Genomic DNA, 24,767 nt, shown 5'->3' on the forward strand with positions numbered 1-24,767 from the left:
TACCAAAGCTGATGTAACATTTCAGCTATTTCAAGAATATAGCACCTACTTATAACACTGTCCCTAATTGACATTTAGAGTACAAAGAGACTAAGATTTTTATGACAACTTTCATACAAATTAGGCACACATTTTAATGTCAGGTGATCTCAAAACTAAAGCTAATGAACTTACACAAAAATATTTATCTGATGTCTCTGCCATGTGATCTGTTTGAAGCAGCTCTGATCAGATCAAGGCATCAAAAGTGAAGGCAATGTGCCCCGAGAGATCATATTTCAGATCATGCACCCTCTTTGATTATTACATTTTTGTTTTTTTAAAAACATTCTTGTTATCTTTGTCCATCAACAGCATGATCAAGACCCGAGAGAAAAGAAGCAAAAGGGAGGAGTCGAGGAGGGTGGGTGGTGGGAATATAACGAGGGAGGGAGGGTTCAGATGAGCCAGGGGGGAAAAGACAAAAAAAAAAAAAAAAAGACAAACTCCTGCTAGCCCCTTTGTTCCCACATCCCAGCGATGTTCCCTTCCTTCTGGTGGTCTGGAAGACACTGACCCCCTCCTGCACACACTCCGTACCCCGCCTTCTTGCTATCGTTCCCATACCTGTCAGCCCCGATCTACTTCACAGTCTCCTGCACATGGACAAATGACTCGGCCCAGGCCCGGCCCAAATGACCCACAGCCCATAGAGGGATGGGGATGATTATGAAGAGGATCACATCTGGCTATTAATATGAGAAAAACAGCCCTGTCTTTTTTCTTTGTCTTACACACAGAAAAACACACCTTGCTAAAGGAAGAAAACTACTATCATACAGTCTGCAGGTCTGAGCCACTTTTAACTACTTCACCGGCAAGTCAGGAAGTAGAGAGGAGGGGAGGGTGAGCTGGCTAGGGTAATTAAAGAGTACATATGAGTGTCAATCAGGAGTTGGGCCAAAGCTGGACATTGCACACACACACAAACACACACGCACACTAATGCTGTGCCGACCATCTGGTTAAGGCGTTGGAAGGAGAATGGGCGAAACTCTTATTAATATCTATGAGGATTATTAGGAGGAGGGGGGAGGGTGGGGAAGTCCGCCCATTCAAACCACTCTGTCAAACACACAAAGCAACAGCGTACACATACAAACACACACACACACACATGCACACACCTGCTTTTATGCTTTAATTAGCCACCACCCTCCGTCCTCCACTTCACCACCCCCGGACCTCTGAAAGATTTCCATTGTAATCTCCACGCAGGTGAAAGAGGAGACGATTTGAATAATCTACTAACCGGCGTCTCTTTGCCTCGTCGAGAGACAGAGAAAGAGATACAGCGAGAGAGAAAGAGAGAGAGAGAGAGAGAGAGACTGAGAAAAAGATCAACTTGTAGAAGTGAAAAATGAAGAAACAGACAGAAATAAGAGAGACAACCTTTCTGGCAAAAACACTGTAGTGAATTCATTCGTCTGCTCAGGTTTACAGCACTGAACTCTTGGCGGCGGGCTACATCATCCGTCTCCATGACAGAACATGAAAATCTATATTTTGCAGTCAAGTAGCATCTAGTGTGAAGTGTCTGTGAACATTCCTTTTTGAAGAGAATAGCAACTCTTTAAGTCTGTCTGTGAGTGTGAGACAAGGACGCAGTGATCAAGAGCCTGTGTCTGGAACAAGCGGACATGGGCTCAAGTGGAAAATGGTAACTTGATAACGGAGACTACAATTGTGCGCGAGTCTGTATGCAGTTACTGTACATGTAAGTGTGTCTCTATCTGAATGTATGTAATGCCATACCTCTGTTTGCACATATGCATTTATGGGAGTGTGTGTGTGTTATAAATGGTGCCATGCATTTGAAATAGATCTAGTCTCTTTTCTATTCCGGGGACCAGCACAATGGCTTTTTATGCAAATCTATGGGAGTCAATCTCCTGTCCATTTCCCCATCACACAATTCCAAATGACAGTCCAATAATTTAGGCTGCATATATATAGGGCCATTTGATTTTCAAATGAGAGTGGGCAGGGTTGACCCTTGCTAATAGCCAAGGCACAGTGGTAGACTTAATATCACAGATGCATAAGCATAGCCATCTCCATCTGAGAGAGATGGAGGAGGATAAAATGTGAGGGAGGGGGACAGAGTTGGAAGATTGAAAGAAAAAAAAATGTCCCTTGGCTGATGGAAGAATGTAAAAAAAAAAAAAGGGGGAGACTCTTCTTTTGATGCATCCACAAATCCAGTCTACTTTCCTCCTCTTCTCCTTTTCCTTCCATCCCTCCCTCAACCCACCACCCCCTCATTTAATTCCGCCCACCCCTCGTTTCCCGGCCATGGTGTTGCCAAGAGGATCATGGGTAATGAGATGGCCTATCTGCTGCTCCCCAGGGGAGAGATAGAAAGAGAGAGAGAGAGAAAATGAGAGAAAGAGAGTCAGAGACAAAACAAAGAGTGAGGGAAAGAGAGAGGGAGCGAGATAGACAAGGCAGAAAGAGACACTCTCTATCCCTGTCCTTATTCTCTGTACGTCCCACCGACAAAGCGCTCAATCTAAATGTCCTCTTGCCTCCCTCTTTCCCTCCATATCTATCATAAAAATTTGAGCATTTTATGAGCCTGACATTCCGAGTTCAAAGGAGTGCATGAAGGAAAGGAAGAAAGGGGAAAAAATAATGAAAAGAAAAACAGAGATATGGAAATGTGCAGTGGACCCCGGACGTCCATTTCCGCATGAATTATGATGGAAAGCTGGACAGACAGACAGGGGCGGGGTAGTGGTGGCTGAGGACAGTTTAAGATTTATTCGGACAGCCATCTGAGAAACAGGTGCCATGGCCTATGAGACAGAGAGAGTGTGTGTACATGTGTGTGTGTGTGTGTGTGGTCCTTGACCATGCCACATTGACCATGAACATTCTCAACTCCTAATGACCCAGGGGCAAGCACAGCCCAGATCTCAACCTCAAAGCTCTGTGGGGACACACACACACAAACACACATGCTCACTACAAACTAAACCCCCTACTTAGCCCTGCAGCACTTGTGAATGGCACTGACAGATTTACTCCTGTCTCCATGTGTATTAAGGCCAGTGTTTGTTATTAAAAATCATAACGAAGCCATACATCATCATATTTGATGCTAAGCTAAACATGAGGCCGGCCAGCTATGGACATGCTATGCTACGACACCATTTAATGCAGAGCTTACCTCACAGGCTGCTAGCATAAAAACGCTACGTTAAAACATCTTCCATTTTGTCATTTACAGTGTTTCTAGGGGATAGAGATTTGCACTTGACAGCTGTGATAATACTAAAGTGAAGTTTTCATTTCAAACTTAATTCGGTATAACAAGAGATTACATGGAAAAAAAACTTCAGATTTAAAAAAACACCTTGTGCAGTAGTATTCTCATTGAAAGCAAACTCTCTCTGCTCCAATGAGCAGTGAGGCGTAGACCTCCGCTTTTTCCATATAAGGCCTATGACTTCCTGCGCCACCTGCTGTGCCCTGGACACCAGATCACTTGATGTCCATGTGCTGCTAATGTCATTTCCCTTTTGCTGTTTCAAAGTCTGGAAAAAAAACTTTCAAATTCTCAATTCCCATTAGAAGTACTCCATTGCTGCTACAAAGCAGCCATAAAATCTCCTGAATATGCTTTTTGTTTGTATCTTCAAATGGTTTCCCATGCCATAAAGATATTCTGTGTTTCCAAAAAACCAGATGGTAAAGTCGTCAACACTCGGATCTTTTATGCGCCCGGCCAAGCTACCTCCATCCCCATGTGCTTTTCACCTCTGCCAATACATAAAAGGAGAGGTGTTTTTCTGGTCAAATAAAGAAATGATTTTTTTCCCTCTGCTCTTGCTCTGCTGCTCTACGCTTTCTCTCCCCCTCTCTCTGCTTTACTACCACATGTCCAAGGGTAAAATAGTGGGATTTCTGCCAGAGGCATTAAAAGCGTCATCTGTGGAACAGATTTGTTGAGGCCTGTGGGGTAGGTGGGTGGGTAGATGAGGTACAGGGGTGTATGGGTGCACAGAGGGGGCATTGGCATGACCCTCATTTGCCTCGGCTAAACTGGTATTTGTGTGTGCCCAAAAAGGACACTCCCTTGCTTTACTGAACTTGGAAAGCAAAATAAGAACTAAACTAGAAATATTTTCAGACAAGCCTCTTTGTTGCATTTCTGTACTGTTGATTGTGCTTCTTGGGTTTGTACATTTAATCACAACTGGTATAAATAGCTTTCTTTGCATGATTAAATGGCTGCCAATGTTCAGTGTAGCCTAGGTAACCTATCTGGCTATTGCCTCATATTAAATAAACTGAAACAGCAGCCAAAAGTGGCTCAACACTCGAAAATGCATTCACACATGCATGCACAAACACACACACTAATGCTAAAGTCTTCCACTGACTGTAAGGAGATCCTGATTAGTGAGAACTAATCAAGCTGATCCTGTGGGTTAGAACCTCAGCTAATGTAGGCCAATGAGTAGGGAGTGCTTTTCTTAAGAATTTTATAAATTTACAATATTTTAATGCAATTAGTGAAAGATCCCTGAGGACAGACATCTCCAACTCATCCCATGCCAAGTTCAGCCTTTAGTGGACTGTCAGCCAATCCTGTGTCAATATGTACATCCTGTTTAAGTCAACTACAACTGTTTTAAATAACCCTAAGAATGCCAATGAGCTTAATCCACTCAAGCCTTGGAACTGTAAGTAAGAATCAGTCACAGCTTTCTGAATAAATGCAATTCCTAAGAGGTTAATGTGCAATGCAGGCACCATGTTCACAAACAATTATACAAAGGAGTAACAAAAGTCTGATGGGTCTGTTGCAGTTTCAAATCTTAATCACTCTGTCTCTTCTGTATCAACTTTTTGTCAAATACCTCTGAAATTCTAGTTATTTAAAAATATAAAAACCCACCTTCTGAATAAGCATTAATAATTATGACAAGCTCTTATTTCAAACAAAAGTGGGTAAATCAGTATAGAGTTAAAATTGTAGTAATATATTCTTTTTCAAATTACAAAAAAAAAACCCTGAGCAACATCAACTGACATTTTTATATCCTCTTACTACTGTTGTCTCTACATTTGAGGCACAACACAGACACACATACACACAAACACTTCCCACTGCCAAATGTTGCGTACAGTAGTAAAGAAATCCTCATTAATGTAATGCACTTGATCCTGTCCTGTAGGTCAGGGCCTCAGAAATGTAACAGCATCCCATTAAGCTGAAGGAGACATCTGATAAACTAAATCACCTTAAATCTACTGAAGAGGAGAAAGATGCCAAATATTGGCTTTGTTGAGTTTTCAGAACCTGCAGAAACCATTTATTGCTCAGAGTGTGAATGGTTTAATTAGTTAAGTAAGTGACTTGTGTGTTAACTCACTGCTCTAATGAGAAACTAGTGTGGTAAACTTATGAAAAGTCATGACCATCTATTTTTCCTAAACAAAAAGGGTTCATGCTGCAGCCTGAAGAAAAGGGTGTGTGTGTGTGTGTGTGTGTGTGTACATGAATGGTAATGTGTGACAGTGTGTTACTTAAATTTATTATATAAAAAATAATTACATATATGTACATATTTATTAAAAAATGTGACTTATGTTTACAATTGTTAAAAAATCCAAATAACCCCAATTAGGCTAATAACTTTTAAAAATCTTAATTCTCTCCTTAATCACAGCAATTACATTTAAGTAGTATCATTTTAGTTTTTAAGTTCTTAATGTGTGTATTTGTGCACCACTTACTGTAGGTATCAAATATAACACGTTAAGAGTGTGGTTCACTTTCTTTAGTGTTTTTGCACTGTATGTGAGACACTATTGTTCTGACACTGTTGAGTGCAAAACTAAGTTCTTAATCCAGCTCTACACCCTTATCATAAAAACAAATTCTTGAATTATTCCAGAATTATTTACAGCTGGAAGGATGAACTGAAAAGACAGCTGAAGATAATCAAAAATTCGAAACATTTGAAACTCGCAGATAGTACGTGACTTGTGTATAATTAACAGAAACAGTAGTGCCAGCTGGTCACAAGCAGGAAATGTAGCCATATCTGATGGAAATCATCCTGCGTACTCACACGGTGACCTTTTCCATCTTTGTCATTCCATTCTCATGGGAACTTTATATCCATGTGATGGTTGCAGTTAAGAGGATGGGGCAAACTCTTTATAAATAAAAACACATATGCCTCTTCTGAATCTGAACTTGAACTGAGTGGTGTTCCCCTCAGTTGTATAACAGTAAGAATGCTATCATAGCTGTATGTATACACTATAACGTCAATGTTCTGCAAAAACAACAAATCCTCTATTTGAGATTTTTTTTACTTGTCTAATTATACATGGACAAGCATTTTCTTCATGACATATAAGTAGGCAATATTTTTTTAATGTTGATATTTTTTCTCAGCTGGGAGAAAGGAGATTAGATAACTGATGTTCCTGCAGGACACTCACAACAAAAGAAAGCAGCATTTTTACCTTGTAGAGGCGGATGGCAGCCTCATGCCTCTGGTTGGTGGCATGTAGCCTCAGTTTATCCACGCTGTTGCTGTAGTAGTCACAGGCGTTGCACTTGAGGTGCACAGGGTTGCCAATGGCCACACACTTTAATCTCCACTGGTTGGCCTTGCCTCCCTCCTTGATGTGGGCCACCAGCTGGTGCTTCTGCATGTGCTTGTCTGTCTTGCAGTGCAGCTGAAAGTTGGCCTTAAGCTGCGTGTTGTAGCTGCAGAGCTTGCACTGGTAGACGTCGCCCACCACACAGCGCCACTCCTCCTCGGGCAAAGAGCGCTCTGCGTTGACGTGGGCATTGAGAGCCTCCAGGCTGTCTGTGGAGTAGCAGTTGCACACAGCGCACTGGTAGAGGCGCAGCGAGGGGTCACTGATAGGTGGTGACATGGAGGAGAGGGAGGGGTCTGATGAGGACATGCCCCCCATTCCACCTGAGGACACCAGTGATAGGTCATCTGCCATCAGTTGACCACTGGCAAGACGCAACTCCGCTGATAGGTCGCTATTCACTATGGAGAAAATGAATGAAAACGCAGGTTAGTGAGTGAAAGAGGAAGAGAGACAGAGAGGTATTTAAAATGTAGGTCCTCAAGAGGGATTACATATATGGAGGCATAGCGGGATAACATGTCAGATCGAAGGTAGGCAGTATGCACAGCAGGAAGAATGGTACATAAAAACAAAGAGGTATGACAGAAAGACAAAGCTCCGGTGAAAATGAAAGGCTGCCATGCATAGGGAGGGATAAAGGATTGAGAGAAAGAGAAAAGGCTCTTTTTATTAAATGAAATTAAGTGTGGAGGGAGAAGTGAGTCCTCTATGCAGGCCTCTCTCACACAAAAGGATTTGATAAAATAAAGCCTCACAGAGGACTAGGGATCCTTACAAAGTCTTGTCTATAAAAAACCCTAATAGGATTGAATCAGGATCAATTACAATCATCCTTTTCAACTTGCTAACTCGCTCATCAGGTAGTTTTAATTACTGCTCTCAGCAATGGTGGGACAACGGTTGTAGGGCTCCAGGCTTTTCTCACATCCACCCACCGATTTGAAAAGCTGATAATGCATTACGCACGTTTTCTCTTTCTTCTGCCCACCCACCCTAGAACAAAAAACAGATCTGCCATTCATACAGATGTAATTAAATCTTTCGTTTGATCCCTTCATTGCCTCTCTATACATGTTATCAAAGCTCATCATGTCTCTCTTTCAGATAATATCTCAACATGTTGTATGGAGCACAGAGGATTTCACTATTACACATCATCTGAATCTTTTTTTTTTTTTAAAGTTTAAGTACAATTACCCCAATTAGTGGGTGACTAAATGTGTGTTTGTGTGTGGGTGTGTGTATGTGAGGGCTGGCTTAAAAAGTAAGACTCTTATCCAAATGCGGAATGCAAATTTAAGTAGAAATTTAGAATATACATGTATATTCATTATTCCTACATGCGTGCATTTGTGTGTGTATATGTGAGTATTTGAATATAAATATTCCGCTCACACCATCTAAACCTATGTATAGCGGCGCTCACTATAGGGAGCTGTGTGTTATCAGTGTAATTCACTGAGAGTACATCTGCTGGCTGGGCTGTGACCTCCACACTAGAGGAGGGAGTGGGTGTGCAGCACTGCAGGGTCATTGTTAAATCTCTCTCACTCCTAAGGGAATCCGCTTCCTGCTGTGTGTGAGTGTATGCTTGTGTGTGTATGTGTGTGTGTGCATGTGTGCGTGTGTGTTCTCTCCAGGGTGTGGGAAGGTGGGGTGGTGTGTACGGTGTGTGTGTGTGTGGGGGGGGGGATTAAGCTGACTTAAGAAAATTACAAATGAAAGATTAAGAATAATTCTCATGTGGCGTCTCATAATCATTTTTTAATCAGTGAGAGGGGTCAAAGAAAGGAGACAATGACAGAGGGACAATATGAGAGCAGAGATAAGAGGGAAAGAGAAAGAGAAGAGGGTGAGCTAAGGGGGGTACGGTAAAAAGGATGGGCGCAGAAAAAGAGAAGGTGAGAGGGCAGGGAGAAAAATGGAAAACAACAAAAGAAGGCACTGAGATAAAAACAATACCCCGATGGCATCAGATATATGAGATAAAACAGATAAAACTGACCAAGTGAAAGATGAGCAGAAGAAAACTGAATAACAAGCTTGTGGCAAAAATATTAAAAAAGGAAATACTTGACACTTTGTCACGCCCTCAGCAGAAATGTGCCTTTTTTTGCATTTTCATTGACAAGACTTATCAGCCCTTTTTTTCCCCTGTGTCTCATTTGAATTCCAGTATCACTCACCTAGACCAGATCCAAGAGCAGCTGCAGTTGCAGGATCTAGCTGGAACGGGTTAATCATCATCTGGGCGTCTGGGCCACTGCTGCTGGCTGGGTTCTCCAGTTTTACACCTGCCAGGCCCATGTTTTGAGCTAGGTAGTACTGGTAAAGCTCTGCCTCGGCAGGGGCCAGGCCCAGATGGAGGCTGTGTTGGATCTGCTTCATGTTCTGCTGCAGCAGCATCATGTTGTGCATGTGTTTCTCACTGGTCATATGGATTCTCAAGTTTCGAGCCACATTGGTCTCATAGTCACACACCTGTTGGAAGTAAGACAAATGTTTAACATCATCGTCAAAGCATTATTGTACACTTCAAATTAAATTGTAATTCATTTTTCTAATCAATTTTTATCGAAACAAACTTTTCATTTATGTTTATATAATGTTCAATATGGGCATTGACAACAAGAAGAAAATCTTAATAATTCATTAACAGACTAACAGATGATGCAAGCATAATGGTGTAGTGTTATATTTCTTTTGGTTTCTACAATACTTGGAGATAATGGTAGAATGTATGAGAAATTCAGTTTTATAATGACCAGAGGTCAGATGATGTGGCCAAGAAAAATAATAGACACAGTGACGCAGAGGGAAATAACTGACTCATTGTGTAGACAAATTGGTATGTTGCTACCGCAGCACTACAATGATTCTCTGTTTGTTTCATTACCTCACAGCGCCAAGTGGGCTTCTGTTTGGGCTTGGATGGCGAAGGTGCACCGCAGCCTGCACCAAGGCTGGCACTGGGCACAGGGTTGGCATGGTTGTGGTTGTATTGTGCCTCAGTGCCACCGTTCTGGAGTGTTTGTACGTTGTTCAGATGCTTGTCTGACTGCATATGGATGCTAAGGTTGCCTTTGGTGGTGGTTGAGTAGTTGCATACCTACAAGGCAAGGTTTAATATAGTGATGCATGATATACACAATATGCATTTATAATAAAAACAGATTGATCTGATAAATTATTCAGTATCAAAATGATTTTTTTAAGACAGTCTTTACAGATTACCTCTAAAGCTGTGATAGGTGTTGTTGAATAAAACACAGAAAGAGAAACACATTTATCCCATTCTCTGACTTTTTTGGACTACCTTAATTATCTTACTAATACTTTCACTTACTATTACTACTTAATTATCTTACTATCTTAATTTGTGAATTTCAAATAGATAAAAGACAGAGGAAACAGAAATCCATATTGATGGAAAATTAGATAGACAGACCTCACAGCGGAAAGGCTTGTATCCACAGGTATAGCTTTCGCCTCTGGCTAAACGAGGGTGAGGCTGTCCTGTGCGGCAGTACGCACATGATCCTCCAGACTCTGGATGTTTCTCCTTCATGTGGGCGTCCAGCGTCTGCTGATACTTGTAGTGCCAATTACACTTGGGACACTTCAGCGTCTTGCAGGAGTTACGTGAATGCATCATCGTCATATGCCCTCCCAGAGACCGTGAGGATCCCAAGACTGTGTCACACTTGGGGCACTCCACCCCACTACCTGGGGACCCTTCACCAGGGCCAGGGGTACCAGGTGTCCCTGGAGTTCCAGGTGTACTGGGATTTCCTGTGTGTTGATGCAGAGGCCCAGGACTCTCATCATCTCTACGCAACATCATCAAGTCAAGGGGGTGGGAGGATGGTGACGACCCATCCCGTCCTGCCAGGGCTTCACTGGTTGAGTCGTTGCTGCTCTCTCGCTCTCTGACAGCTGCCAGGGCAGCGGACAGACGGCTCTTCTCCATCTCCAGCTTCTCACACACAGGCAGGGAGGAAGAGGAGGTGGATGCAGGGCCTTTGCTGTCACTGTTAAACTTTAGCACACTGTTGGAAAGAGGGGAAATACTTTGGTTTAAGAGAGGGAAATCTTTGCTACTGGTGCTGTCAGCTCGCTGGCCTGTCATCGCTATGGTCATGGCCTGCTCCTCCTCCTCATCTGCCTCCATTTCTACTCCACCACCATTAGAGTAAGCATCATCATCCTGCTCTGGACTTTCTCCTCCCACTGCACCGGGCTCCCGCTTGATGAGCGGGTACTGGCTCAGGTCCGGCCCATTGGGTTGCAAAGTGCATGTGTCCCTAATGTGGCCCTTGCAGTCACTATCAGAGTTCCGGCCTTCCAGGTTGCCACCAGTTGCAGCAGCAGGAGAACTCCCACTGGGGGTTCTACGGGCACCAGCCCCTCCCCCGAGGTTTGGGTTGGTCTCAGCCTTTGGCATGGTTTGGGTTCTGGGGGTTTGGTCATTGGAGGAGCTGCTGGCACTGCCCTTCAGGAAGGCAAAACCTGCCTGAAGGGAATCTGCATTCTCCCCACTACTGTGGAAAGCATTCCACAAGCCGCGGAGCCCCGTGTCTGGCCCTAGGAAGTTGGCAGGTGTGGGAAAGTGGGGTAGCACAGAGTTGGGGGGTTTTTTTGGTTCCAGAAAGCTTATAAGAGGTTCTTTGTCCTTGCCGATGCCCTGGATGATGGCAGAGACATGCTTGTTGCTCAGCAGCTTCTGCTCCTGCTCATTCAGAGTCATATGGTGGTCATGGACAGCATGTGTCACGAAGGAACGGCTGTAGCCAAACGACAGCTTGCACAGGAAACACATCAGCACAGGCTTCCGCCGCCCATCGGCTACGCAGCCCTCAAACTTGGACAAGTCCACATTGTTGGGGACATCTTTGGACACACAGGAGTTTTTGGCTGCACCATCCGCCTTCAGATAGTCTTTGTCATTGTTATGGCGGAGGTCATAGACACGGAAACTGTGCAACACGGGACCAGCGCCCGCCAGCCCTCCAGCTGAGGTATTTGGGAAGGAGGGGTGGTCGGTCGCCAGGGATTTATTCCCCAGGGATGAGGCGATGTGGAAGGAGTTGATGATCTGGGGGTAGAAGGACATGGGTGCAGCGGGCTGCTCCAACCGCTCCCCCCCTGGGCTCAGGCCACTCTGGCCACTGCTGGCCTGGGCATTGGGGAAGGTCTGGGAGGGCAGCAGGCCCCTGAATTGGAGAGGCCCAGAGAGCCCCCCCTGGTTGCCACGCTGCTCTTTGGAGTCCTCCAGGATGAAGGCAGAGCCATCGGGCTGGTAGATGATCTCACCACACAGGTTCTCCACATCGCTCTCCTCTTCCATCTCCATCTCGCTGTTCATTTCCCCCACTTCTGCAGCACCCCCCTCACGCTCTACCTCATCTTCACTCTCCTCCCCAACCATCCCTTCAATCTCCTCACCCTCCTCGTGACCTCCAGTGGTAGGCAGGCGGGCGTTGGGGCAGTGGTGCTCCATGTATTTTTGTAAACTGGAGAAGGAGCTAGAACATTCGTTGCAGGGGATCTCCTTTGCCGGTGCCACTGGAGATGTGGCAGGGGCAGAACAGTCTGAACCCAAAGCTGCTCCTCCTCCTACTCCTGGTAAAGTCCCAGTAACACTCCCTTTGTTACCGGTAGTAAAGCTTTCTCTCCGACTCTGTTCAGTTACAGGGTCGATGGTTGCACTGACAGTGGTGGGGGTAGCTGTGGACCTCAACGGGCTGACAGCAGGCTCTCCAAGGCCATTTTCCGGCTCTCCAATGGCGACAGGCGACGATTGGTTGTTGTTGTTGGCGTTGTTGCTGTTGGCGACACTGGTCTCCATGGCGACAATGGAGTTGTCCTCAGCAGCAGCGTCCAGCCTCTGGCCACCATGTTCCTGCTGCCGTGACGACACCATAGGGGGAGAGTCACAAGTTGCCATGACAACCACTACATAGGGATCTCATCTCATCCAGCCTAACAGGGACCTGAGTTGGGGAAAGACAAAAATAAAGAAAGGAGAACAGAGATTTAGTAAATGGTGTTTCACAGTAGATATTGTTGGTTATTATCAGCCTCTGTATGGTCTAACACTGAGAAATAATAACAATGTTAAGCAACTAGCACCCAGACAACTTTTGAAAAAAGAAAAATCCAATATTAACATTCCCACTTGCATCTTTGTCTTATCACTGACAGACTGCAGATTGCTTGACACAACCACAGAAAAAAAACATACTTGAGCAAAAGTTTTGTCTCACATTGACCTCAGGGACCAGAGCTTAGAAACAGGGGAAATGAGGTATAAATGAATGAAGCAGCTCCCATGGCAGCCAGCAGTGGGGAAGTTTATAGGAATAACCCAATTGTCTAGTAAATAGACTCTTTGATCGGCATACCACGGTGCAACACTGGAAGCAGTTTCGCCTCTGTTGTGTCCTGTGTGTGCTAATGTTGTGTTAAAAGATTATGATTTCAGGCTAGAACAAGCTATTTTTGCATACTCTCAAAAGTACAGTTAAGGACAAAAAATAAACACACAGTGAAAACACAAATCAATCATTTTATCAAACAACTTATATGCAGAAAAGTTAGTGTTTTTCTTTAAGAGGAAAAGTGGATTGGATTTAGAGGAATCTTCAATCATTGGCTAAATCAGTCTTGGCATGTTCTTACTAGTCAGGAGTTGTTAATTAGACAGTACCTATTAACCTATTAATGCCCTGAAGACATGATTTAGACTCTTTGTGGACAAGGGAAGTAAGACATTGCATATTGCCTATTGGCAAATTTTCTAGAGAGGAGTTCAGACACAGGAACAAATCAGGAAGTTAAATAATATTTACATTTATAATGTTTCATAATGTTTCTGAAATGTGTTTTCATGTAGGGGCAATACGGGAAAGAGGAAAAAGGAGACAGAGAGAAAGAAAGAAAGAGAGAGAGAGAGCGAGCTTCCATGAGGAATGATGTTTGGAATACCAGTGAGATGTTATCAATCCTGGGCGGCTGCCCATCTCTCAACCCCTCACTACTTCAATCTCTTGGCTTTTCACAACAAGTCACAAATGCAAAAGCACACACAAACACACACGCAAACAATGCAGAAAAAAGCCTCCTAAGCTGACACAGACGGCACCCCACAATCATTTCATTTTGCAACCAGAGGCATAATTTCTCATCACTGAAAGAGAACAAAAAGAAACAACTGAGACAAAGTCATAAGGGGAAAAGTAAAACAGACTGAAAGCTTAAGAGCTGACGCTTCATTGCTATTTAGAAGAAACTGCTTTTGTGCTCAGCTAAATGCAACAAATGAGAACTAGTTGTGCATGCCAGTGTCTTTTCACTTGATACAGTACCAGCGCCTTTCAGATGCTTGCGTGTAAATGAGCTGGCATTAAAAGAAAGCTTTAAAGAGCCATGTTAACCTTTAACCCAATCCACCTGCTGCTTAATTCTAACTCTCTTTTTCTACACTCCCTCTCCCTCACAACAAGGCTACAAAGCAATTAGAGGATTAATCCGCAACAATCCAGGGCTAAACAAAGCCAGTGGGAGGGACAGTAAAAGCGTGAGGAATGAAATCAAACATGTGTGTATGTTTGTGGGTGCATGTGTGTGCACGCGCTATAATCAGGTCTAATCTGACATATCCAAGAGATGATTCCATGGGGACTAGTGATAGATTAAAAGAGAGAAATTATGTTTTCGCTCTCTGTGTCTCACTCAGGTTCTGTCTCTCTATATGTGAGATTAAAGAAAAAATCACAAGGAGCAGAAAATGAATTTTAGTGCTTCTCAGTTCAGCAAGGAGGTAGATGTGAGACATGTACATGGAAAAATCTCCTGAGATGTACAGTCAGGCAGTCAAGGGGTAAAGTGAAGTTCTGCAAACATTTGGAATTTTTCACAATTTAAAAGTAAATCTTTTCCATATAACTATAAAGCAAAAAATGTCTGCCAAAAATTATTTCACTTGTAAATCTGTGTAGTATACATTTCTGTTCCGTTCCAACATTACACTTTATCAGATTTTTTTTTTTAACCCAAGTGATCCTTAGCCCAAGGCACCAATGCTAAAGATAACAACTGTGTTTTCTTCTACACACAGACCCACACACACACACCCACAAGCAAAAAACAAAAACACACCTGTCTGCACATGAACTCACACTTGTAATTGCAGTGAAATTAGTAACAATTAGCTTCGAATTCTAAACAAGCAAGGAGTTGAAGGAGGCCAAATATGTGTTATGCCACAAGAATGCATGCTGTTAACACACAAACACACACACACTGAGCCTGTTTCTCCACTGATTTGTCTTACTTTTAAAGACACAGGTTTGACTTAAGACATAGCTGCACTGCCTGTTGGACAGAAGAAGAAAACAAAAAGCATTTATGACTCAAAAACAACAGACTGGGCTTGTTCCTGTAGTCAAACATATACATTCCTCCACCAGTGTCCCTCTTACCAAGGCTTGTGTAAAATGTGATTGAGGGTAAAGCTGTTCAGAAGCAGTGGGTTTGAGAGCTAATGCGACACATACGACAGGATTTACTACTTGTCAGTGGTGTCATTTCACTGCTTATTTCATTGGGGAGCAACCCCTTTGAATTGTAGCTCGGACATAAAACACTGCGGTTTATGAATTATGCATCTCCTAACACTTTAAGTATGGAATTATGTCTTATGGATAAGCCAATGTGTTAAGCACTTGGCACTGACATATCACCCCTGATGCTAACAGGTTAGCAGCTGTTTACATGTGTGCTGCCTGCCAACAATAATATGCCATCTCTCTATCCATTATTTTGTTATCTCTTATTAAACCCTCCCAACTGAACACATTCATTTGGTCAGTATAACCACCAGTAGAACACTGACAAACAAAGTAGTACTAACGCTACATGACTACTGTCTGTTTACATGCAACTATTTTCTTTTTACGTGATTACGAATAACTTTCAGGTTGAACCCAGTTTGAGGTTAAATGTTAATGTTGGGAATTGTTTTTCCATTTTGTTGAAAATATGCATTCCCCCCGTAAAAAGGGGCTTCTGAGGCCAGGAAACACAAAAAGCAAATATAGCAAAACTGACCAAATTGCTTGTTAATGCTGTCTTGGAAGGTATAAGTTTACCCTGTTCTCCAAAATATCTATGAGCTAGGGCTTTTTTGATGGAGTCATTAACCTAAATTCAAAAAGATTAAAGTAACATACACTGTAAAATACCACAGTTTCTGTGAGTGCAATGCATATCCCTGCATCTAAATATTTTACTCTTAAGTAGGGACGCTGCAGGTCGAGTGTACACATTCATTCGTCGTCCTCTGCAACTCAGAAGTGGAGCTGGACATGCCTTATGCTATTAGAAGACCGGATATTAGATCTTTAGTAAAATACTAAAGTCTTAGCTCTTAACTTGGCCCATCTTCTCTCATGAAAAAGCAATGTGGTGCAATGCAGCCTGGTGTAAGCATTTGAAGTCGCCCTGATCCATTCAGCATGCGTTAATTTAGCATAGCTGGACACAGAAGTAAAGAGATGTCTGGTCTTTGAGAGCTCAAAATAATATTTTAGACACGGAAATATGTAGACTCTAGAGATCTATATAACAACTTCTAATCAGCTCTAAAAACCTGATTACCTGACATCTTGTCTCATGCATAAATAAGTGGAAAAGTTATCTGGCTTGCTTTTTTTTTTTTGTTTTTCTCCATTCGCACCTTTCACAGCAGTAGTGCCCACTACTGTTTCTTTTAAGGCAGATCATGTTACTGCTAGCTAAGAAACTTTCCTCTCTTTCTCTCTCTCTCTCTCCCCCACTGGCTTCCTTCGCTCTGCTAACCAACCAGACTACTTTCATCTGAGAGAGAGCGCAACAGAGAGAGAGAGCTAGATAGACAGATACATAGAGATACAGAGAGAGAGAGAGAGAAACTAACAATGAAGCCCGGGTTTTTCCACACTGCAGAAACAGTTCCCTTCTTTTAACAGAAGAACAAAAGAGATGGCCTGAGCCGCACCTACCTCTGTTTTTTAATTAAGCATGTCCCTTGCTTTCACGCACATGCACACGGACACAGGCTCACACACAAATACACACGCATACACTAAGGTAATTAAAGTGGCAGATCAGATCCAGTGAGAGGCAAATAATAGCTCAGGAATGCCTGCTTTGGACACTGCTAGTTCTGATGGGAGAGAGGGGCTAAGAGACTCCTTGGCCTATTGTTTTTCTCCCCCCTCCCTTCCTCGCTCTCTCCCCTATCCCTCCATCTGCTTTTCAGTAGCTCCCTGAGAGACAGAGAGGCAGTCTAAAGCAGGGGATTTCTCCACTTTTTTTTAATTTCTTCCAACTTTCCTCCTCTCTCACTGACTCAGGTTATTCTCAAAGTGCTTCCAGTTTTTGATGGAGGTTTGATCTTATATCCTATAGAGGTCAGAAAAATGGACGCAGAAACTTATTCTACAAATACAAAGGTGTTGCATAAAAACTACAAAATGGTTCAATTCTGCATTTGTGAGGGTCAAATTACTGTATCAAGCTTGGTGGGTTGAAATAAATGGTTTGATAATAAATTAAGTGTTAGCCAAAGTGACAAGAAGATGTCCACAGTGCAGATCTGGCACACTGAGCTCCTGGTGATGTCAGACTCTCCTCCTGCTTTTGTCCTCCTGTCAGACTATCATGCATTAGCCAGAGTTGCAGCCTGCTAAATGCCAAACCTGTAATTGCAGCGTCGCCACACTGCTGTCTTTGTTTACATGGGGATCTATTAGGTTCAAATTCTTCATCACTAACTGTCCGACATTTTAATGCAAGGGCAGACAGCGCTGTTAATACTGTGGCGAATATTTATAACATCTGTAAACAATGGAATTAGGCAGATCTGTGCTTTGAGATGGGATCATCTGAGTTCTAAAATGGTGATTTTCCCTTCACTTGTCAAACTGTTTGAGCACAGCTAATAACTGGTTAAATTAAACCCAGACTGAATCCTTAAGGTGACCCATGAAAGCTAGCAAAGTCAAACAACAAAGTCAGAAGACAGCATGAGACTGTGGCTATATGTCCATTCCTTGAGGTCTCCTAGAAGGTCATCCCTCTCTCGGCATGTGGCCCCTCAGTCAACACCAAATCTTCTATCAAAATGTCACCAAGCGTTAGCCAAAGACAAAGGCGAAGGGCGCTGTGAAAGCCCCTGCATCCATCTCCCACTGTCAGTGCCATGAATAGGCCTACTCTGGTCTAATTAGACCTGTTTATTTGTTGCCATGCAGAAACGGAGGGATGAAAAACGAAGTGGATGAAGGAGGAGGGGAATTATCTTCTTCCTCACAATGCGAGAGGGGCTTTGGCTACCATCAAAGAGCGCCCGATGCATGCCTGCACACACACATATGCACGCAATCGCAGAAGTGGGCCTAATGCTCTCTGTCTAAAGTGTTAAAAGAAAAGACAGAGGGAGAAAATTGCAAAAGGATGAGAGGGGGGAGGGCATTTGCGTGACCAAGTGCTTTTTGTCTTCTTTACTTCTTAACCTCACAAAGGGTTTTCATGCAGCCGTTGTTTGTAGCCTGGAGGTGTAATATTAGACGCTAGATGCAGTGGATCTCCCCAATGCCCCCCACACCCTTTTCTGTCCGCCTGTCCTCTTCCTTGTGTCTCCCTTGTGAGCAAAGGCCTTCATTACCAAAAGACACCTTATCATTATTGCAAGGTGTGGCCCAGACACCTAAAGCAAAAGCCACTTCATTTAGCACAGGAATCTTGTTCGACAAATTACCTACTCCTCAAAAATGCCTTTTAGCGAATCAAAATCAAAATTACGCCTACATGAGCAATGATCTCGAATCATAGGAGGAGGCAAAAGAATGGAGAGAAAGGTTAAGAGGAGGAGGGGGAGCGTAAATAATAAGGAGAAATGTAGAGGACGGAAGTGGGCTCTATTTCTTTTCCTAGAGCAGGTATGCAAGTTCTATCCCTCAGGTTGATGACAAGTAAATTGGTCTCATTGGTTGCTTAGGTAATATTACACCCAGCTGCCCTCAGGTCGGTACCTGATATTTCATTGTTAGATGAAAAAAAAAATATATATATATATGGGCAACACAGGAAATATCCAGCAACATGTGAGATGAGAGAAAACAAAAAAACAAGTCAAGTAGGCAAAAATAAACTTGTTGACCAGGTGAGATGAAAGGGTGAAGCCAGGGGCCATGTTGTCTTTTTTCTTTATCAGAGGAACAAGAGAATCATATCACTCAAGCCACAGATGGGTCCCAAAATCTGATCGAGGGTCAGATTACACCAGCCCTTATCCTAATTTTAACCAGGATAAGGTGAAAACATCTCTTTAGTCCTCCAGTCGCTGCTTAGAGGCGACTACCCAAAAGACTATAGGATTTCCTATTGAGTTCACAGCCCTGTCAAATTTATTTCCGTTAAGAAGTTTTTCATTATAATATTTTGGATGTGTATCCTAGGTCAGTGTCAGTATTTATCTGCTGGTTGTACATCTTCATAGAGACAAAGTTTAATGGATTAAAGACAACTTTGACTGGATTAACATTTTTACAAATGGACTTTGGGCTTACACAGTCCAGTCTAAATATATGCATAAGTCTCATGCCTTTGAAGAGGCAATATTTCAAACTAAACTCAAACTGAAACATGAAAATAAACAGTCAGACACTGCTGGGTCGCAGTCACCACTTACTGCCCTTGCTAAAGATTTTTCCAGCATCAAAGGCAAAGCCAATCTACATAGCTAATGCCTCCACTTTTTTTTTCCTCCCCTTCCTCGAACTCAAAACAGCAAAGACCGAGGGGAGCGAAAAAAAGTGGGGATTTTTCTTTTGCCGGCAATCTGGAAACACTCTCTAGTTAATTAGGGTTGATTGGAAATGAACCGCACAAACAAAGGGCAGCCTATGCCCTGACTATTATGACCGTGCACGCGTGCGTACACGTGTACAGGGGTGTACTATAACCACCTTAGATGCGCACGCTGGTAGAAGCTCCACTCTCTAGACTCTTCCCCTCACGCTCTCCCTTGTAACCCCCCCACACCCCTCCCCACCACCCCCACCCCCCCTCCACCCCCCAGATTAAGGGAATGCACCGCCAAAGAATGTGTGACGACCTCCACTGCCACGGAGCAAAACTTCCAGCCCCTGACGCCACAAAAGGCAAGAAGGTAATTAAGTTTGAAAGAATAGAAGCACTGCCACAAACAATGCGCCAGTGTCCATGGGGGAGGGGGGTGGGTGGTGGTAGGGGGCGAGCGCTGGTGTGTGTGTGTATATGTGTGTGTGTGTGTGAGTGTGAGTGGGGGGGGGGCGGCAGAAAAGCCATTAACATTCAGTGGCCGGGTGAGAGAGAGAGGAAGGAGGGCAAAGGGGAACTGAGGATGGCATTCTCTCTCTCTGTGCTTCTCCCTGTCTTTCTCTATCGCAGCACGACTTGTCTGTTCATTCTTTTTATTCGTCTCTCTTCTTTTTATTTTCTCTCAATTGCCCTCACATCTGGTTTGGACTCCCCCCCCCCCCACCCACCGCCCCTTTTCTCCCAAATCGCCCCCCCCCCTACACTGCAACAGCTCTCCAATGCTCTTTTTTGCCCTTTTGCTGTTCCTTGTAGTTGCTCCCCATGTGAGGGGTGCCCCCCTACAGACAATACACACACACACCCTATTTTTTTTGTCTATTCCAACTCCAGTTCTTGATTATCTGCTTTGCAAGGCTAAGTATGACACTTTGCATATGCTGAAGCTTGAGAACAGGACTAGCAAACGTGGACACACAAACAGTATCCCTCTTGGTTACCACCTGAGAGTGCTAAGAGCTAACTAGATTACCACCCTTCACACACATGGACTCGGAACATACAAACACAAAACATACACAGGGAGCTTTCATCTTTTTTGCCACATCTCCAGCAAAGCAGTTTAACTCAATTAGTAAAGAATGTAATTTTATTTACAGACTTCCAAGTAACTTGTAACACACACGCACAAACACGCACACACACACACACACAGACCCGCACCCACAGGCTCACACAGTATAAGCAAACTGTCCCTCTCCCACGTGGTTGCAGCTAAGAAAGAAGTATTCATTGCTCATGCATGTGTGTCAGTCTGTGTGTGTGTGAGAGAGAAAGAGAGAGAGAGAGAGAGAGAGAGAGAGAGAGAGTGTGTGTGTGTGTGTGTGTGTGCATGTGTGTTCGGACAGTGGAAAGATCATGAGACACATTTACGTCAGATGAGTGAATCAGACAAACCACTGCTAATTTCAATGAGGGCTTCTTTTGAAAAAAAAGGAGGGTGAGAAATAGAAGTTAAAAGTCAGGGAGAGGCAGACTAACAGTGACAACAATAGGTAAGAGAGCAAGGGATGATTACACAAAAGCAAAACTTGGTGTGTGTGTGTGTTTGCACATCTACTGTCCATCTCTCCTTCTACACAGCTGATGGAAAGCAAGTCACCAACTAATTGTGGTTTTGTGGCGTTATGTGTTTAGTAATCTGCCTCTCTTTGTCTCTGCATCTCACCAGAGACATGGATTAGTGCTAAAATGATGACTGCTTAATCCTTGATTTAACTGTACTAAATAAATATTAATCTAGCCTGCTCATCATGCTCTTGTAAGGTACAACATACACAATATGAAAGGGCTTAGCTGTTACATAAATCACAGTCTTATCTTTTGGATGAGGCTAAAGCATGAGACCATACACACACACACACACACACACCTCCTCTCTGCAATAACATAGCAAGTTGAAGGGGGCGGGTTAGCAGGGTGGGATTATTTGCCCAGTGAAATTAATAATCCTGCTAAATACAAAGCTTGAAAAAAAAAATCTGGTCTCTCAAATGCATGTTTTCTCTTGGGGTGTGTGGACGCACACAATTATGTACCAGCCCAGGAAAAAAAAACAACACATATCACTCATTTGTGTTGATTCAGACCCCTGTCTATCTCTCACTCTGCCTCTCAGCAGGTTTGTTTAGAAAAAATACTGCTGGGAACATGAAAAATGAAAGCTACCATTGCTCCCTCTCTCTCTCTCTCTCTCTCTCACACACACACACACACACACACACACTTAAATTGACAAGGCCGTGGTAGTGCAGCGCAGAAGAGGTTAAGCAAACACTGTCCACGTCAGTCAAGGATAGCACACACTCACAGACAGACACACAGAGCAGTCTCTGACGCAGGCATTTCACATCCACCTGGCAAATATAAACGGCTGGTTATACTGTATCAACTACCATGAGCCTCAAATTCTCTGCTTATTTTATGCTATGATAACTGCGACGCTTGTGAAACAACTTGTATTTGTAACTTATTTTAAGACTCAAAAGGAGCATGATATATTCTTAAAATACTTTCCTCCTCACAGGCACAGCAGCCTGAAATTAAAAACTGAAATCAGTTTTGCAAGAGCAGTGAGTCCTGCTGATATTTTGGAACCTATTATTAAGCATTACAAACTAATGTAGTAACTCTCGCTACTTGTTGCCAGAACCTCATTCCTTTTATAGGAAAGTAAAAATGTCACAAATGTTGCCCTATTTGGTGAAAGATGTCTATCAGGATCAAGTGCCATGCAAGCCACTCTACTGTTTGTGCACGAAAAACAAACTGGTGGTAGCATAGACTACATATTAGTTTATAGATTGTACTACCACAGCGTGGCTGCTAGCTGCCTTAAATGTTAGGTGTTACTTTATTATAGTGTCAATAGGTAAGGACACCTTGTCTCTCCATTGTGTCAAAGTCAGCTGATTTATGTTTGCCTAACCTGTGCTTATCTTTCCAATTACACTGTCATATACGAGAGAAGAGAAGAGAAGAGAAGAGAAGAGAAGAGAAGAGAAGAGAAGAGAAGAGAAGAGAAGAGAAGAGAAGAGAAGAGAAGAGAAGAGAGGAAGAGAGGAAGAGAAGAAGAAGAAGACATCTGCTTTTACAGTTAACAGTAAGGACACAGAGACACCTTACTAATTGTACAGACATATCTCTGACATGCGACCGAACCTTCCAGATCTTTTCCAGGGGTAACAATAAAGTTTAAAGTTCAAACCCCCACTGTTTTCTAAAGACGGTACTCGGCGGGACCCTAGCCCTGTTATTATCTTCATAAACATAATCATAGGGCAGGTATCCTGACTGACGCCACAAGCTATGTGCCCCTCACTTAAACATCTCCCGAGCACTTCTCTGACACACCACAAAAAGACCATTAATGTCTTGAGCATTTCAACAGGGAAAAATGTGCGGGCCTTGCATAAGAAACAAGCAGATGAACAAACATTTAAGCACACTTGTGTACAGAGATGGGAGCAGGCACAAGGGATTTGTGGAAAAACACAAAACACAAATGCACACATACCTTTTGGCTTTCCAAGAGCTCGAATACTCGTGACAGGTCTAATTTCTGGACCCAGGGAATTACTAATTAACTTAAGCTTTTGGCTCTCTATTTAATTAGAGAGGTCTCCAAATGAACTTTAGACCAAAGCCATTTGCTTTTTAAACAAACCCCCTTTTTCTGACAGCTGTTGTGAGTTTGCCCTCTTCTCACAAAAACCACAAGGAAAGCACAGTTGTTATTTATGCCATCATAGGCTCTTTTTCTGGTTACCGTGGGAGGGAAGAAAGAGAATGGGGGGAGGAGAGGGAGAAAAAAAATGAGCAATGGAGTTGAAAAGTGTACATTTTAATTGGATTTCACTACAAACAAACATCTGTCAGATGTAATTAGCGTGGTTTTAGATTAGCACCGCAATATTCCTTTATCAAATAAACACCATGTCACGCAAATCCAGGGCCAGCCCGCTGAGAGGGAACTGAGATGAAATGGACCCATTACCTTACTGTTCGCTGTAGGAAATAACCGCTATTAGATAGAAGTGACACAATAGCATATTGAAATCTAACATGTAACATAAAAAGACTTCTCACTGTACTTACTGTTAAATTATCAACATGAAATGAAACTCTTGCTCTCCGTCTTTCTCTTCTTTTTTTTTCTCTGTACATATGTGTGTGTGTGTGTGAGTGTTGCATTGCCCTTAATGTGACAACCAGGGGACCGTGGAGGTCAATGACAAGGCAGCTGAAGACCAGAGTCAGCAATATCTCTCTCTTTTTTCTTTTTTTTTTTTTGTTCTTGCTCAAACACACACACACACACACACACGCACGCACACACACAGATTACGCTTGCTGCAAAAGCAAAGCCACATTTAAACAGACACGCTACATATCTTATTTTTTTTAATTATACATAGGAAATCTCTGCCTTTACTTTAACAATATAAAAAGAGTTACTCTGACAAGCCAAAGAGAACGCAGGACCATCCATCACCACGTTATGACACTTGTTTGGGTATTGTGTTAAGGAAGAGGTACATTCTTCAGCCATACTTTGCTTTTTTAACAATTCCTCCAAAGCCTTCCTATATCTGCTCATCTAAGCTGGGATGAAACACGGCAAAACTCCCCTCTTTATTTAGTCTAGGGGCAGAGAGCTGATACATCAGTGAAACCGCTGACAAAACCGGCCCCGTTAATACCTACAATTTCATATACAAGAACATTCCTACGCCTGCTCTGCTCTTCTTCTTTACTGTCACAGGAAAAAAAGGAGTCTTATTTTTTTTTCCTTCTTTTTAAAAGCAAATAATTAAAGATTATTCCACGGCTGGTGCCAGGCCAGAAAAAAAAAAAAAAAAAAAGAGAGGCAAGGTTTGAGAGGGATAGTGTTGGCTGGAGTCTCCTCAGGGGAGTTGTGGAGACACATGCTTGCTTGCCTGTATTAGATCAGACTGAGACACACACACACTACACTGAAAAAGGAAAGATCCTTGTATTTTTGTAATACTGTTCATATATCCCTGTAGTTACAAAATGAGCCAGAACTATGATCATATTTAGTGTGGCCGTATGGGTTATTATTTTGGCACCTGCTTAAGTAATATTTGTATTTTCACCAGAGGCATACCTTACTATAACACTATCTTGCGAGTACACCTACAGTGCAAATCGCATTTTCAGGAACTAAA

General features: G+C 43.0%; 1 protein-coding gene across 4 annotated transcripts in view; it reads right to left on the bottom strand.

Moving 5' to 3' along the window:
* Positions 1-24,767, bottom strand: part of zfhx4 (zinc finger homeobox 4) — a 174,794-nt gene that overhangs the window by 48,865 nt on the left and 101,162 nt on the right. For 3 of the 4 annotated variants that reach the window (XM_067578654.1, XM_067578655.1, XM_067578653.1), the window contains exons 2-5: positions 10,121-12,665; positions 9,569-9,781; positions 8,859-9,153; positions 6,529-7,070 (exon numbers count right to left, since the gene is read on the bottom strand). In XM_067578654.1, coding sequence (XP_067434755.1) covers positions 6,529-7,070; positions 8,859-9,153; positions 9,569-9,781; positions 10,121-12,619 — 3,549 coding nt within the window. In that variant the 5' untranslated portion in view covers positions 12,620-12,665. Of the gene's footprint in view, positions 1-6,528; positions 7,071-8,858; positions 9,154-9,568; positions 9,782-10,120; positions 12,666-15,007; positions 15,071-24,767 lie in introns of those variants that run through there. The other variant, XM_067578656.1, reaches the window with a different exon arrangement.

The sequence above is a fragment of the Thunnus thynnus genome, chromosome 21, assembly GCF_963924715.1.
Source record: "Thunnus thynnus chromosome 21, fThuThy2.1, whole genome shotgun sequence".
Taxonomy (NCBI): domain Eukaryota; kingdom Metazoa; phylum Chordata; class Actinopteri; order Scombriformes; family Scombridae; genus Thunnus; species Thunnus thynnus.